This window comes from Nomascus leucogenys, chromosome 13 (genome assembly GCF_006542625.1).
Source record: "Nomascus leucogenys isolate Asia chromosome 13, Asia_NLE_v1, whole genome shotgun sequence".
In the NCBI taxonomy this organism is placed as follows: domain Eukaryota; kingdom Metazoa; phylum Chordata; class Mammalia; order Primates; family Hylobatidae; genus Nomascus; species Nomascus leucogenys.
Window position 1 is genome coordinate 25,817,921 of NC_044393.1, and position 16,631 is coordinate 25,834,551.

The 16,631-nt window shown below is 53.8% G+C and overlaps 1 protein-coding gene across 2 annotated transcripts in view; it reads left to right on the forward strand.

Moving 5' to 3' along the window:
• The window catches only part of KIAA1755 (KIAA1755 ortholog), a 47,775-nt gene extending 34,679 nt beyond the window's left edge, over positions 1–13,096 (forward strand). For both annotated transcript variants that reach the window (XM_030825799.1, XM_030825800.1), the window contains 6 exons: positions 1,987–2,085; positions 3,015–3,163; positions 5,823–5,961; positions 7,229–7,351; positions 8,126–8,347; positions 11,826–13,096. In XM_030825799.1, coding sequence (XP_030681659.1) covers positions 1,987–2,085; positions 3,015–3,163; positions 5,823–5,961; positions 7,229–7,351; positions 8,126–8,347; positions 11,826–12,527 — 1,434 coding nt within the window. In that variant the 3' untranslated portion in view covers positions 12,528–13,096. The remainder of the gene's footprint in view (positions 1–1,986; positions 2,086–3,014; positions 3,164–5,822; positions 5,962–7,228; positions 7,352–8,125; positions 8,348–11,825) is intronic.
• The last annotated feature ends 3,535 nt before the right edge of the window (positions 13,097–16,631 follow it).

Sequence of the window (16,631 nt, forward strand, 5' to 3'; positions counted from 1 at the left end):
GATCCATCAACCCTGCTATGCTAAAAAAATAAACAGTCACTCAACAAATGTTTACAATGAAGGTACAGAGTAGAATGATTAAGAGCTCTGGCTCTGGGGTCAGGCTGCCTGCGCTGCAATCCCAGCTCTGCTGTGTGATTTTGGATAAGCTACTTACCTTCTCTGAGCCTTGGTTTCCACATCAGCTAAATAGGGGATAATAATAGTACCTCCTCATGGGGTTTTTGTGAGGATTAATTTAGTTAATGTGGGCAAAGAGCTTAGAAGAGTGTCTGGCACATAAGAGTTATGTCTATGTTAACTGAAAATAAATTTACAGGGCCGGGCACTGTGGTTCACACCTGTAATCCCAGCACTTTGGGAGGCCGAGGTGGGTGGATCACATGAGGTCGGGAGTTTGAGACCAGCCTGGCCAACATGGTAAAACCTCCTATCTACTAAAAATACAAGAAAGAAAAAGTTAGCCAGGAGTAGTGGTATGCACCTGTAGTCCCAGCTACTTGGGAGGCTGGGGCATGAGAATCGCTTGAACCCAGGAGGCGGAGATTGCAGCGAGCCAAGATCACACCACTGCACTCCAGCCTAGGTGGCAGAGTGTGACTCTGTCTCAAAAAGAATCATAAAATAAAATAAAATAAATTTACAGGCACTTGCTCTATGGACCCACACAACTCAGGAAGCTCAGGGTCTAGTTCCCTCCTATAAGAGGGAGGAAATAAGGCAGCCACCAGTGCTGGGCTCCTTCCCTGTGTAATCGCAGTCCCTCCTCCCCACAACCCCAAGAGGGGGCATTTCATACCCAATTTAGTACATGAGGACACACAGGGGGAGAGTGCCTTTCAGTGGGCTTAAACCACACAGAAACCCATGCCCATCAATGCCCGCCCCAGGTTCTCTCTAGACCAGAGTTGCTCAACCTTAACCTATTCACATTTGGGGTTGAGCAATTCTGTTTTGTTGGGAGCTGTCTTGTGTACTGCGGCATGCTTGGTACCAGCCCTGGCTCTACACACTGTTTGCACCCCACAAATTATGACAATTAAAAAATGTCTCCTGATGTTGCCGAATGTCCCCAGCGGGCAAAGTCACCCCTCCTTGAGAACCACCGGTCTATACTAACAGTCTAACATGGTGGCTTATTTACTTTTTGCCCAGGTGATCTTTTTAAAATTGTGTGTTTTTGAATAGGCAGTAAGTATATTCACATTTCAAATGGTACGAAAAGATACCTACTGAACAATCTGCTTTTCTGCTTGTCTCCCAGGGTCCTAGCTTCCCTTTCCAGAGGCCTCCAATGAATCCACTGGTTTTTGAACTGTATTTTAGCTTTAAACCCTTTCCTTTACATGAAATCTTACCTATAGACCCACTACATGGAAGTGAGAATGATGGTAAACACAGTACGGACTGGGCTCTGTTCTAAGTGCCTTGCATATATGAATGGGTTTAATCCTCACACAGCCCTATAAGGCAGGAACTACTATGATCTCCATTTTAAAGAGGAGGAAGCAGAGACACAGAGAGGTTAAGTAACTTGCCCAAGGTCTCACAGCTTGTAAGTGATGGAGCTGGGCTGAAGTGGGACTCAGCTGAAAATGTTCCCCTAACTCTGCCCTCTTCCTTCCCTTACCAACCATGATATCCCCACCGGCCTGGGAGTCGCTCAGGCCTGTCTATTTTCTTCTCCCTCACTCATACTCAACACCAGTGGTTCTCAAAGTGTGGTTTCCCAGGCCAGCAGCATCAGCAACTCCTGGGAACTTGCTAGAAATGCACTTTCTACCATGCCTCGCCCCAGAGGAACTGAAGCAGAACCTCAGGAGCAGAGCCCAGAGCCTGTGTTTTAACCAGCTCTCCAGATGCTTCTGATGCACCTGGAGTTGGAGAGCTGCTGCCTGCCACCTCCCCTGTGTACTCCTGGGATGGAAGAGGCATCCTCCTGGCTGGCCTGGGCTGACACCCGCCCTCTGGTCCTCTGTCCTGCAGAAGCTGGACCCTTTCCTTGCTGACCTCCACCAGGCCTCTTCCCTGCTACAAGCTTCCATCGAGGAATTCAAGAAGGCCGACCCCCCTGGGGGGATGCAGGTGAGCCTGGAGCATAGTGAATGAGGGGGAAGCCACACCACACCCGACTCCATGGACCAAGGGCTTCGAGAAGGGGACAGCCTGGGGAAAAAGGGGTAGGACATTATCCCTGTTTTTCATCATTCACTTGACATATTTGAGGGGCACCCATTTTGTACCCTGCACTGGAGACCAGCCTGGGGCAAACTGACTTATCCCTGCCCTCTCGGGGCTCGTGGTGCTATGGCAGAGGTGGTAGTTTAAAAAGCAAACAAAGAAATGGGTATGTCATTCCAAATTGTGTCAAGTCCTGTGGAAGTAAGATTGGGAATAATGAGGGAGGGAGAAGGGACTCTGTGAAGAGCCAAGTTTAAGTTGAGGCTTGCAGTTTGAGAAGTAGCCTGCCTTTGTGGGGGGCTGGGCTCCAGGCCGGGGACAAACACATGCAAAGGCCCTGAGATGGGATTATACCTGGGGTGTTCAGGAGTAGCAAGGAGGCCAATGTGGAGCAGAACGAGTGGGAGAGAAGCACGAGTGGAGCTTCTAGATGCAGCAGGAGCTGGACTAAGGAAGAATTGGGCTGGGATTCAATTCGAAGCCTGCAGGGAAGCCACTTTTAAACCAGAGGTTATCAGATTTGCACTTTGAGATCCGTTCAACTGCCATGTGGAGAACAGACTGTAGGGGGAGCCAGAGGGCAGCAGGGAGATCAGCGAAGAGGCTGGAATGGGTGTCCCAGCAAGAGGTGCTGGAGGGTGGACCAATGAGGTTGCTGTGGTGATGAGAGGGGGCATGGCTAGAGGGAATGTTTTAGAGACAGAAACGACAGACTTTCTGGAGGACCTTGAATGTCAAACTGGAAGTTGGACTTGATCTGGGTGTGGGGAGCCTTGGAAGGTTGCAGAGGGAGAGTGGGGACGGGGCCTCAGGGCACCTCCCTATGCTGGCAGGAGGCCACCAGGTGCCTGAGCAAGTCCAAGGAGCTGATGGAGGCTGTGCTGAGGGACCCAGGCCTACTGGGCCTCCAGCGGGAAGGTGGAGCCACCCTGGCCAGGCTGCAGCGTGATGCCAGCAAGCTGGACTTCAGCCCTGATGTCAGGTACAGACGTCCAGGCCTTTCCTCTTCCACCCCATCCTGTTTCCGGCCCAGGAGCTTGGAACTGGGACCACACCACCTAGGGGACACATAGCCAAGCCCTGAGGGTGCCCAGCTTTGCAGTAGTTGCAGGTCCTGTATCCCAGGCTGAGGCCTGGTCACAGAATCCCATCCTGAACCCTGGCAATTTCCTCACCCCTTCTCTGCTTCCCCTCCTTCAGCCCCAGCCATCTTGAGCCTGGGATGGGCATCGGAGGATGTCGCCTACCCATTTCTGGTCACCCTTTTGGACAAAGCACTTTGACCCACACACCAGGCTGAGCCCCTGCAAGAGCCTGCCTCATTTATTTCTGGCAAGAACCCTGTAAGGTCCACATTGTCCATTTGGCTGGTGGGTAACTGAGGCTCAGCGAAGGGAAATAGCAGCTAGACAGCGGCTGGTAAGGGATTTGAAGCCAGGCCTTCTGGGCATTTAACCCCTACCTGGCCGTGCCTTTCCTGGTAGGCTGCTCAAACACACTTGTGAGAACCTCATGGTGTCTCAGGGGTCTCAGCGCCAGAATAAATTATAGACATTCCTGGAAAGTGTCAGCTTTCTTAAATTTAGGGGGTGGGGAAAAGTCAGTCATTAAATTGGTCAGTAATTGCAAATATTTTCGCCCTCTTAGAACACAGCTACTTATATTCAAAGTCAAGGGCTGGTATGCATGAGCTTTTAAGAACATTTTGTTTACAGAACCAAGACCTAAATAGCGCTTTGTATGTGTCCAGCATTTTTCTCAGGGCTTTACAAATACCAACTCATTTAATTCACTCCGAGGTAGCCACAAATATTATGCCTATTTTACAGTGGAGGAACCTGAGGCTCAGAGAGGGTAGGTGATTAGTCCAGGGTCACGTAGCTGGGATGTGGTGGGGCCCGGACTTGAATCCAGGCAGTCTGGCCCCAGAATCTTGAACACACCACCCAGAGCTGCACTAGACTTGAGAGCAGTCTCACACAGATGGACGCACGGGCAGCACTGGGTGTGGGGTCATCTCCCTGCCCCTCAGTGCCTGGTGGGGGCTGGCACTGCCTTTCTCAGCCTCTTCCACCTTCACCTGCCCGACCGGCCCAGGCCCCTCCTGTCCACCCGAGGCCCTGCAGACCTGCAGCTATCAGCAGCTCCAGCAGGGGGCACTGTGGTCCCATTTGTTCTGCAGCGCGTCCCTGCAGCCCCAGGCTGTCGCCGTCCCTCTGTCGCTCCCTCTCCAGGCAGGCAGAGATTTTCTATCCCATTCACGCACCCTGGGCCCACACCTCTTCCCTGCAAGGGTGGCAACCCGTGGGGAGCTGCAGTCAGACGGGGAGGCCGAGGTAGAGCAAGGCGCCCTCCAGGAAGTCAAAAGCTTTTCTTCCATCTTCTCTCTTCCATTTTTCCCTCTGAAGGCAAAGGAGGGCAGAGCAGGGTTTGAGATTCCTTCCTTCACGCAAATATCACCATGCCTGAAATCCCATCCACACTTATTCCTTAGTGTATTGTGGCTTTGAGCATTTTTTAAAATTATGTGCAGAAACAGCCCTGGGTGGGGTTCCAACTCGGGTTGCCATTGCAAGTCAGTTCCCCTCCCTTGACCTCAGTTTTCCCATCTGTGAAATGGAGGCAGGGCCGGCAGGCGTGTTGCAGCTACTTCCCACCATTGCAATAGAAATAGCGTGGACCTGACAAACGTCGTGCGCTGGGCACTGTGTTAAGTGTTTTGCATGCATGAGTGCTGGTTCTCTGCCCTGGCTGCCCCTGGAACTGCCTGAGGTGCTTTAGAAAGCATCAGTGTCTCAGCCGGGCATGGTGGCTTATGCCTATAATCCCAGCACTTTTGGAGGGTGAGGCAGACAGATCACCTGAAGTCAGGAGTTCAAGACCAGCCTGGCCAATATGTGAAACCCTGTCTCTACTAAAAATACAAAAATTAGCCGGGTGTGGTGGCGCATGCCTGTAATCCCAGCTACCCAGGAGGCTGAGGCAGGAGAATTGCTGGAAGCCAGGAGGCAGAGGCTGCAGTGAGTGGAGATCGTGCCACTGCACTCTAGCCTGGGCGACCAGCCTGGGCAACAGAGTGAGACTCCATCTCAAAAAAATAGAAAAAAAAAGGAAACATCAGTGTGTTGGTTGCACTCAGAGTCTGACTTTGTTGGCGTGGGGCAGGGCACTAAGGTTTATTAAAGCTCCCAGGGCAGGTTATAATGCATAGCTAGAGTTGAGGGCCAGGTCATTAGATCATTTAATCCTTACAACCATGCTGTGAAGTGGGTTCTGTAATTATCTCCACCTCACAGAAGAAAAAGCAGAGAATAGAAAGGTTGAGAAATTTGCAGAGCCTCCTACTAGAAGGTAGCAGAGCTGGGCTTTGAACCCAGATCTGTCCGGCCAGCTTCATACCCTTCTAGGGAAGGAGGAGGGTCATTTCACTTCCTACTGCGTTCTCTTGTCCTCCCAGTTCCATGGAAGACCAAGGCTGAGGCCCAGAAAGGTGTAGGGACCGGCCCACAGTCACACAGCAAGTTAGCTGGAAACCCAGGCTGGGGCCACAGAGATGGAGGGGCAGAGGCCTATGCGGGGCAGAAGTACAGAGGGGTGAAGAGGGCAACACGGGCCTTTTCTCACCTCCTCCCACCTCCCAGGAGCCATCTGGCTGCAGCCACTGCCCTGTACAGCCTTGTGGACGAGAAGCTTCATGTTCTGGTCACTGCCTCCAACAGCCTCCTGGGGAAGCTGGAGCTCCGTGTCCGCCTGGGCCGCCTGGAAGCCGCCATTCACCAGGTGAAGGAGGAGTCTGGCTTGGGGTGTGGGAGTTCTGCCTGGCCACATTCCACAGGAAAGCCCCGACTCTGGGCCCGGCCCTAGCCAGGTGCTTTGTTCTGGAGAAAGGACACCAGGCTGGCGGTCCTTCAAAGGCCAGACAGGCATCCTTGGGGTGTGGCACATGACATGGTGCTCAATAAGTGCTCAATGGGTAAAAACATAGCCCCAAGAGCTGCACTTATCGAGCGCCAACTCTGTGCCAAGCCCTGGGCCAGAGCCATTGTGAACATCATTGCTTCCCAAACTCACGGGGAAGGTGCTAGGATTTCACCCACTGCACAGAAGAGGAAACTGAGGCTGGGAGACATTATGTCACCTGCTTGTGGTTGCATATCTCGGGGTCTGATTCTGGAACCTGCACCTGGCGTGGCTTCATCTGACTGCTGGTGCCGAGAACCAACACATTCCTTTCTGCCCGGAGCTGTGGGGCACGGCGCGCTCCTGCATCAGACAGCCCTGGTCCATTCCTGGCTCCAGCACTTACTCGTGGTGTGGCCCTGGACAAGATATTTAACACTTCATTGCTTCAGAATCTTCATTTGTTGAATGGGGGGTAATATTAGTACCTGCTACATTGGATCTGTGTGGATAAAGTGAGTGAATAGGCTCTTTAAGATGCCCCAGAATAGGAAAGGAACTTCCACTCAGGGGGTTGAGAGCCATTATATACCCTCTATCCCTCATTGAATCTTCATGTCTACCCCATTTTACTACTGAGTAAACTGAGGCCCAGAAAGGGGGAGTGGCTTACCATGTTCACATGGTGAGTTCCCAGCAGGCCCACGGACTTTCCTCTGCAGCCTAAAGCTTCTTCTCCAGCACTGTTTGCATGCGCACGTGCTCACAAACACACACACACACCAGAACAGGGAGCTCATCACCCCTGAGGCCACCCCTTTTACGATCTGGCGTCTCTGAGTGGTTAGAGTACCCTGAAGTTCACCACCCTGTGACTTCATTCAGATAACAGTGTGCACTGAGGGCGTTGGCCAGGCCAGATGCCCTCCGGGGTCCTGCTTTGAAGAACATGACCATGCACTCCCCCTCCCCAACTCATTTATTCCCATGCCCAGAATTGGGAGAGTTTCAGTCCAAGCCAGTGGTCACGGGCCTAGCCACTGAATGAGTGAGGACAGAAGACCTGAGCCTGCAAGGAAGTGGGGGAGCTGGACAAGGGAGGTCTCCTAGCAGCCCCTCATGTCCAAATCTGCCTCTCCTGCCCCAGGTCAGCAACTGGATGGAGCAGGAAGGAAGCCGGTGCCTGCAAATGCTGACCCCGAAGGATGGAAGTTTGGAGACAGTGGAGAAAGCCCACGCAGAATTTGAGAACTTCTTCCTCCAGGCTGCAGTGCGTTCCAGACAACAGAGGAGCAGGACTGGAGCAGATGGAGAGGGCATTAGAGGGGGTGGCACTGCCAGGGCAAAGCTGTGAAGGTGGGAAAGAGCAAGAAAAGTTCCAGAGACAGTGAGGGAACCAGCTTGGATTGCAGAGTTCAGCTGAGATGTTATCTCCCCCAGAGATTCTTACCAGATGGCCAAGCCCAAAAAATATTCTGAATCCCCCAGAGGGTTTCTTAAAATGCAGTTTCCAGGGCCTCACCCTAGACCTAATAACTCAGCCTCACAGAGCCGGGGGTTGGGGGGCAGGGAAGCTGCATCAACGTGATGCGATGTGACAAGGCTCTGGACCACAGGGTGATTCAGCCCCGTATCAGCGCTCAGGAATTCCCAGGCCAGTGGGGAGTGGGGGCGGGGGCGGGGACAAACAGGGAAACGTGCATGGTGGTAAGGGAGAGTGTGGGGACTCAGAGCAGGAGCCTTTGGAGTCAGAGAAGTTTTCCAGAAGAGACATCTAAGCAGAGCCCGGCTAGGCAAAGTGAACTGCCATGGCGAGGGCCTGGAGACTTCCGGAAGCATGATAACTGCTCTTAATTGTTCAACCCTCACCAGGAGCTAAGCCCTGTGAGGTGGGTGCTATTAGGGTCCCCATTCTACGGATGAGGAAACTGAAGCTCAGGAAGTCTCCTGGCTCGGCAGCAGGGCAGCTGGAGGTTGCTGATCTCTGAGGGAGGCCCCAGCCAAGGCGGGAGCTGAGTGGGCGCCCCCTCCTCTCCCCTCTCAGGCCCAGTACCGCCAAGGCCTGGAGCTGTCCAAGCAGGCTGCTCAGCTGGGAGCTACAGCTGGAGGGGCTGGGGAGGCAGAAGGTGCAGAGTTCCCAGAGCTGGCAGCCTTTGCCTCTACCCAGCGGGCCTTCCAGGCTAAGCTCACCCACTTTTACATGGCAGCCGAGCGGCAACGCACGGACCTCGAGACGCTGCTCCACCTGCACCGCTTCTGCAAGAGGGTGAGCCCCGCAGCCCACCTGCACAGATACCCCCTGATTCCCTGGCTGGGGCTACGGTGGGGACAGGGATACCTAGACACAGCCCCATGGCCCAACTGCATAGACAGCCCCCCATCCCCTGGATACCTAGACACAGCCCCCCTGCCCACTTGCACAGACACCACCCCCATCCCCTGGCTGGGGGCACAGCGGGGACAGGGATAACCCAGACACAGTCCGAGGCTCTTCGTGATTCACTCCCCGAGTCTTGTAACAGGAAAAAACAGTGGGAAGGGGAAGAGCTGAGATTTGAACATAGATCTGTAATGGTGGTGCCCCATGACATGCCTTATATGCTTCCCCAAAGAGAGAAGAAATGACGACAGAGTCCCTTCACCAAGCAGGCTTGACGATGATGAGGATGATGGGTTGTTGGGAGGGTAGTGCACATTTGTGAGTGTGTACACCATGCCAGACCCTCCTGTGAACGCTTCACACACCTTACTTGACTTCATTCTTACCCATACCTCTTTGATGACAGGGCACCAATGTTGTTTTCATTTCACAGATGAGAAAACTGCCCAAAGAGGGCAGTGGTGAAGGAGGATTTGATTTAGGAGCTGCCACCCGTCCTAAATTCATGTAGCCAAATCTCTCTTTAAAAAAAAAATATGGGAAAACTGAGGTCTGTGGGGACAAAGGAGCAGTGTGGGAGAGTGTGGTCCAGCTGGGACAGGGACCCCCATGGCTGGCCCAGGCCCAGTGCCCTCGGCTGCCCCTTGCACTTGCCACCAAGGACAGAGTATGAGAAAGACCTGACCCCAGCCTCCCAGCTGTCAGGCCAGCCCAGCGCACAGGCCACAGCGATCACAGGCTGCTTCAGAGGGGAGCAGGAGGGACTCTGGTCAACTCACACCTAGGGCCCTGGGAGGACAGGGCACTCTCTGTCTCCTTGGGACAGCGAGCAAGGGAGGCAGATGTCAGCAGTGGCAGCAAAGGGCTCCCCCTGTTCCAGCTGTGTGCAGTTAAGAGCACGATACAGGCAGAATCCGAGCCTTGGAGTCCGGGGCTTCATGTCCTTGCGTGAGCTCTGTGACCTCAACCACAGTCTTCACTGCTCTAGGCCTCAGCTCTTTGCTAAGACCATAGTTAATGGCCATGTAGTTCTTATGATGAGCCAGGCCCTGTTCTAGTCATTTCACATATCATTTTATTGTCGCCCCGATCCTATGAGACAGGTACTACTATTATGCCCATTTCCACCTAAGGAAACAGAGAGGTCAGATAACTCACCCAGGGTCACACAGCTAACCGAGTGGGCAGAGATTCAAACCCAGACCATCTGACTCTACTGCCAGCCTTAGCAGGTAGTGACAGATTTCAATGGAAGTAACTCCTGGCACAGGGCTTTGTTCAAATTCAGAATTGTTATTAACATCAATATTATTATTATCATTAGGAGGAGGAAGAGGAGGAGTAGTGCCTCCAGGGTTAAGGACATCTGGTAGCTTCTTTGCCTTGCCCACTGTTTTCAGCCAATTTCAGCCCCACTGGCCTTCCCGGACCTCAGTGCTCCAGCTCTGAGGTCTTTGCACGTGCTGTTCCCTCAGCCTGGGAAGCTCTTCCCATCGACCGGCTGGCTTCTTGTCTTTCTTCCCCTCTCAGCTCACACATCCCCTCCTTGCAGACACCCTTTCTGACTGCCCACCCCCTTCTCTCTCGTCACCCTGTTTTGTCACTTCTGGGTGCTCACTTTGATCTGAAGTTGTCCTGGTCCTTGTCACTCGCTTGTCTCTTGCATGGTGCCTGCAAGGTGAGCTCCCTGAGGCAAGGACTGGGTTCGAGTTGGTCCTGGCTCTATCCATAGTGCCTGGCACAGGCTCGGCCCACAGTGGCTCAGGGAGGCTGTGCGGGGAGTCAGGATAGGCTGGAAGCCTGGGGATGGCCTGTGTGGAGGTGGTGTCTGTGCCAGGCCTAGAAGTCATATGGGGGAGGTAGCAACACTGACTTTGAGTCCAACTCTCGCTGTTGGATCTGGGCTGGCCCTGTTTCCTCACTGGCCCTGAATTTCAATCTGTTCACTAAAGGGTTGGGCAAGATGATTTCTGAGGTGCTACCCGTCTCTGTCCAGCTTAGCCTGGAAGGTCAAGTCCTGGACAGACAGACAGATGATGGGACAGCCCAGCACCAGGCTCAGCCCCTGGTGCGGAGCGTGTGTGCAGCGGCTTTGGTCCTAAATAATAATAACACAATGGTGCCACTAACGGAGATTTATGGAGCTCTTTCCCGGCCATGAGCTCCGTGTGCTTGCACGAATATGAAGCCATTTATCTAAAGACAAGTTCCCTTAATCCGTGGAAAGATGGTCTCTTCGGAGAAAATGGTTCTCCAATCCCTACAGCCTAACAGCTCGCTGTCGGGTTCTAAATTAATGGAGAGAAAGATTATGTTTTTCACGAGCTGCTGGGAACGTGTTGGCTTCTTTGCAGTCTGCAGACATTTTGTAGGGGAAGCGGGGACCGACAGAATCACAAAATGGGGCAGAGGCTCAGCTGGAGGGAGGGGGCCTGCGGGCCTGGTGTGGCTGACAGTCTCAAGGTGTGATGGTGGGGGCACACCCCTGCCTGGCCCGTTTCTCCTTCTGCCCACGGAGGTGCTTGGAGGACAGATGCGAGGTGGAATCCCAGCTCCTCCCTGACTTGCTGTGTGACCTAGGGCAAGTGAATTCACTTCTCTGAGCCTCAGTTTTCTTCTCTGTGAAATGGGCTGCTGGTGCAGTTCAGTGCGATCCTGCCTGAGACACACAGAACCTGACAAACAGTCAGTGCTCAATAAACGTTAGCCAGACTCCTCCCTCACAGCACTCGCAGGGGTTAATACAACCGTGGATAGGAATTTCACCTCCCAAAAGGCTTTTCATGATCATCTAGTGCAACTTCCATTTTACAGAAGAAGAAACTGAGCCCCAGAGAGAGCTAGGTCCCTGCTGGCCCGTAGGTCTATTAGAAGGTGTCTGATGGGCCGGGCGCAGTGGGTCACGCCTATAATCCCAGCACTTTGGGAGGCCAAGGCAGGTGGATCACCTGAGGTCAGGAGTTTGAGACCAGCCTGACCAACAGGGTGAAACCCCGTCCTACTAAAAATACAAAAATTAGCTTGGCATGGCAGCAGGCGCCTAAAGCCCCAGCTTCTCAGGAGGCTGAGAATTGTTTGAACCTGGGAAGCAGAGGTTGCAGTGAGCCGAGATTGCGCCACTGCACTCCAGCCTGGACAAAAAAAACAAAAAAAGGTGTGTGATGATCCTAAGAGTGCTTGGGGGCTATTTCCAGATGGCAGGTGTGTGAACCCAGGGAAGAGAGGGAAACCAGGGTCATCATGGTCAGTGGAGAAGATCATGGCCAAGCTGAGTGGGGCCCTGGCTTCGGGCACTTATTAATTCAGTCCTCCACGGTCGCACTTCCAGCCTGAACCCCCACCTCCCTCTCTTCTTGTCCCCCAGATGACCTGGTTCCACATGGACTGTCAGGACCTGATGGCCCAGCTCAGGCTGGACAAGACCTCAAGGGTCAGTCCTGGGGACCGGCGCCGCCTCCACCGCTACCTGCAGCGACTGGCCTCCGAGTTCCCTGCTGAGAAGCTCGCAGCCGTGGGGCTGCAGGTGGCCTCCCTGAGCCGGGCAGACCTGGGCCAGGAGCTGTGGGAGGAGGCCCGGATCAGGCATGAGGAGATCCGGATGCTCCTGGAGAAGGCGCTGACACACAGCTCTTGCCCCGAGGCTCCCACTGCTCACTCTGCGCGCCCAGAACGAAGAGGGGTGGCGGCCAAGGGCCAGAGTCTGAGTGTAGAGGTCGCTTCCAAGGGGAGGTGGGACCAGCCTCCACTAGACTCACTGGGCATGGACCATTTGCCAAAGTCCTATTGGCCTCCTGGGCCCCCCAGAGGGGAACAGAACAGAACTTTCCGGGCAGGCTCTCCACCCCAGGAAGCTGGCCGGGCTGCAGAGGCTGAAGACGGCAAAGGCTCCCACAAGCTCCCTGACCCTGCCCGCGAGCATTTGCTCGCCACCACCTTCTTCCGGCAGCAGCCCCCCAGGCGGAGCCAGGTCCCTCGCCCCACTGGGGGCAGCTTCTCCTCAGAGGGGACAGACTCGCAGACATCCCTTGAGGACTCACCCCAGACAAGTCCCCTTGCCTCCCTCTAGCTGAGAGCCCCCTTCAGTGACACCAGCCTCCAGGAGCACTGGGACAGGGCCCAGCTGGAGGGGTAGCTGGGAGCTCTGGCCAGTTCCAGTGAGACATCGCCATGGAGCACTGGTTTTACATTCTGCCTCTGCTGGCAGGATGAGAACTGTCGACCTGCCCCTGGCTCCAGAAAACTCCTGGAAGACCCGATGCTCACCCATGCAGAATAGTGAGAGTGGGCATCAGAACCAGGGCACAATAAAGGGTGTGATTGGCTCCATCCCTCCAGGCTCTCACTGTGGAAAGACCTGTCGGCACAGACCCCTCCAGAGATCTCCCTCGCAGGCAGGCAGACACCCACCTGCAGCTCAGGAACATACACAACTCTCCCCTTGGGCACAAGGGCCAGTGTTGCCCTTATACAGAATCCTCAGGGATATTCGGGAGTGGTTCCTTGTCTTAGATTCTAGGAAAATGGACCCTGAGACGAGGATTTAAGGATCAGTGCGTTTGGTGCTGATCCAGGAACCTCTGCTGGGGGAGTAGGAGGTGAATCTGCAAAGGGAATAAAGAGTATGTTGTCAAGCAAGTTTTCTTTTTTTTAATTTTAAAAATTCATTGTATTTTATTTTTAGAGATGAGGCCTCACTACATTGCCCAGGCTGGTCTCAAACTCCCGGGCTCAAGTGATCCTCTTGCCTTGGCCTGCCAAAGGGCTGGGATTGCCCTTTCCGCCCAATCCCCGCCCCCACCAGGGACACGGTCTCATGCTGGTGTCCAGGCTGGAGTGCAGTGGCGCAATCATAGCCTCAAATTCCTGGGTTCAACCGGTCCTCCCACCTCAGCCTCCTAAGTAGCTGGGACTACAGGCACACACCACCATGCTCAGCTTATTATTTATCTACTTTTTGTAGACATGGGGTCTTGCTATGTTGCCCAGGCAGGCTGATCTCAAGCTCAAGTGATCCTCTGGACTCAGCCTCCCAAAGTGCTGGGATGATAGGTATGAGCCACTGTGCCCCACCCTCATACACATTTCCATGTTGGCAACTGGAGCTGGATCTTGCTGGAGATCTCTGAAAGACAGCATGGAATCCTCGAACACCCCCTGAGGCATGAGGCATCCAGGGCATTTATCTGCCAACCCTCAGGAGTTGGCACTAGTAGACGGCACGCACAGCCAGCTCCATTGGCCTTGGCAAAGAGAATTGCCTCCTGGAGCCAGAGGCTGGTTCCTGTGCTCAGAAGGGAAGGACATGTCCTCTGTGCTCCCTGTCTCACGAGGCCCCTTCAACAGGCATGGGCCTTCATTCTCAAGTTCAAGGAACCCTGTGGAATCTTGTCCTTGTCCTCCAGAGAAAATCCTCTCCGCCTTAGAGGTAGGTCCCCCCTCTCTCTTACCTCCCCACCAAGCCTCCTGAACTCAATGTCTTCTGTCCCCTTCCCTGCCCAACATCCACCTCTCTAGGCGCAGCCTCTGTGGCCCAGTGCCATTGGGGTTCTGTGGGTGGCTGGGTCCTGGTGGTTGGGGACCGTGGGAAGGGGCCTATCTGTCGGATCTTAGATGGATCATCCAGAAGCCCCACCCTTCATACTGCCAGGAGTGGCCCCTGCCAGCGCCTCTCTGGAGTGTCATTAAGCTGAAAGTGTTTGCCTTACCTCTGCAGTAGGATGCATTACTGAAGTGGCCTCTTGGTCACCTAGCCCTGAATTTTCCTGGCTCCAGAAAGAGGCTGGGGGGCACAGGTCCCCCGCAATGAGGCTGTGAAGGGGAGAGAGGCAGGCCTGGGCCAGGCGCAGGAGGACAACTAGGGCTTCTCAGGAGCTGTCTCAGCTAAGAGTCGCACACTTGATACCTAAAATGGCTTCAGGAATCTTCCAAGACTGAAGACTTTCCCAGGTGTGGTCTAGGGCCTGCCTGCCTCAGAGCCATGAGCAGAGCTGGTCAAAAGGCTTCCTGGGGAATCCTACCGAAGACATTAAAATAGACTCTTGGGGCTGGCGGGTGGCTGGGATCTGCGTTTGTAGCCAAGTGCTCTTCCTGTGTGACTCAGCGAAGTGGGGGTGCATTTGAGGAACACCCGGGGCTGGGGCCTGATTCCTCCACCCAAAGCCAGGTTTGATTCTTGCATTCCACTCCCTGCCTTCCATCCAGACAGGCCCAAGGATGCATGAGGCGTTGGATTAGCCCGTCTCCATCCATGCCTGTCGCCTCAGAGAGGGCCAAAGTCTCTTAAAATGCTGTTGCCATAGCAACAGCATCCAGCCAGTGGGGACCACAGGCAGGGAGCCACAGAACCTGGGGTGCTGGGATGGAAACTGACTTGTGAGAGACCACAGCTACTGCTAGAAGGAAGGGGGGCAAAGGGGGCACCGGTAATCTAAGAATCCTTGGGAGGGAGGAGTCCCCAAGGTTACCTTGTGCATCCCTCTGTCCCCAGAAAGAACTGTACCCCAACAATCTCTCCCCTCACTGCATCCCCTGGGGAAGAAGGGAATGCAGAAATGAAATATCATAATGAGTAACAATGTAAAAAAAAATCGAATAATAACAGCTAACATTTCTTTTGCATCTTCTTTGTGCCTAGCTTTGAGCTAAATCCTTTAAAAGCTTTACAGGGCTTGTTGAATTTTTTTTTACAATATTATGAGACTGATTCCACCCTATTTTACTGAGGAGGAAGCTAAAACTCAGAGAGGTTTGGAGGTACCTTGCCCAGTGCCCCAGTGAGGGGCAGAGATGGACTTGATCTGGGCCTAGTTTATTGGCTTTGCCCAAACGTGCCCACAGTAGGGGCATGGCATGGCCTCCCCCAGAGATTCCCTACGAGTGATGACATAGCTTTGAATCAGCAAAGCCTCAGCCCCTGAGAGGCTGCTCTGAGGAGGCAGAGGCCACAGTACCCCTCCGTGGGATTTTTAAACAAGTTTGAAGCCTGCCCTGGCGGAAGAAGATGGGCTTTCAAGGAACCCCAAGTCAGCCAGTGATGTGACTGTGAACATCCCACTGTGATGGGAACACTTCTTTCAAGCTCTAGGGGCTGGTAGGCAAGAGGCAGAAGGAGGAGCACAGCCTGGAAGTCAGGCACTTCAGGTGCCACTCTGCCCTGTTGCTGATGACCTGGTCACCGAGGCAAGTTGCTTCCTCTCTCTGGTGCTCAGTTTACCCCACCTTTCCAATGGAGGCATTGGATGGATGAGGATCTTTCTCGTCTTGGAGAGCCCTGCTTTTGAATCCAGGCTTAACAGCCTAGTGCCCTGAGTAGATAGGTGCCCCTCAGTTTTCCCATCTGTCCATTGGGTTTGTCAAGCCTGCTGGGTCAGGAAAATAAGATCTCTGGATCCTTGTGTTCCGCACCAAGCCTTCTTCCTTTCCGGAGGAGTAGCCATCTTGTGAAGGAACAAAGCTTTGAAAAGACTTTTCACTGCTGGGCAGTGATGTGGGGCAGACATAGGACTGAGCCCGAATAGAAGTCTAGGCACTTTATAGTTCGCAAAGCACTTTTTTGTCCATCTATTTCCCATCTGATATTTACTACAACCCTTTGGGTCATAGAAGTCATACTCTGAGATGGCCCCATTTTACAGTTGGGAAGAATAAAGCCTGGAGAGGGGCAATGACTTGCCCAAGGTCACACAGCCAGGAAAGGGGCCAAGAAGGGGAAAGCAGAGGGTCTGGGCCTGGTTCTGGATCAATGCCAAACCCAGGATTGTGGATGAGCCTGTGTTTTGTCAGCCACTCTGAGGTAGGCCCCTCACACCCTTGTGACACAGACAGGGTGGCTGTCACACCCACTTTAGACCCAGACAGCGTGGCTGGCTGGGGTCAGAATATAGTCTGACCTCATAAAGCAGAGATGTCCTGTTCTCCAGGGGCTGGGAATTGGCCTCCAGCCCAGGACAAATTTGCCTGGTCCCAAACCCTAGCTGAAAATAGCTCTCTGAGGCCAGAGCCAGAGAGTCCCCTGTAGAGTAAGTGCTCTGGATAGGCGGCAGGACTCTGGGGGTCCCATTGCACTCAGCCTGGGGCATGCTGGGGAACTCTGGGTAGCCATGTACTTCCTTAGGACCTCCTTTCCCCATCTGTGAAATGGAGGGATTAGGTCAGACCAGGGAAGGAAAAT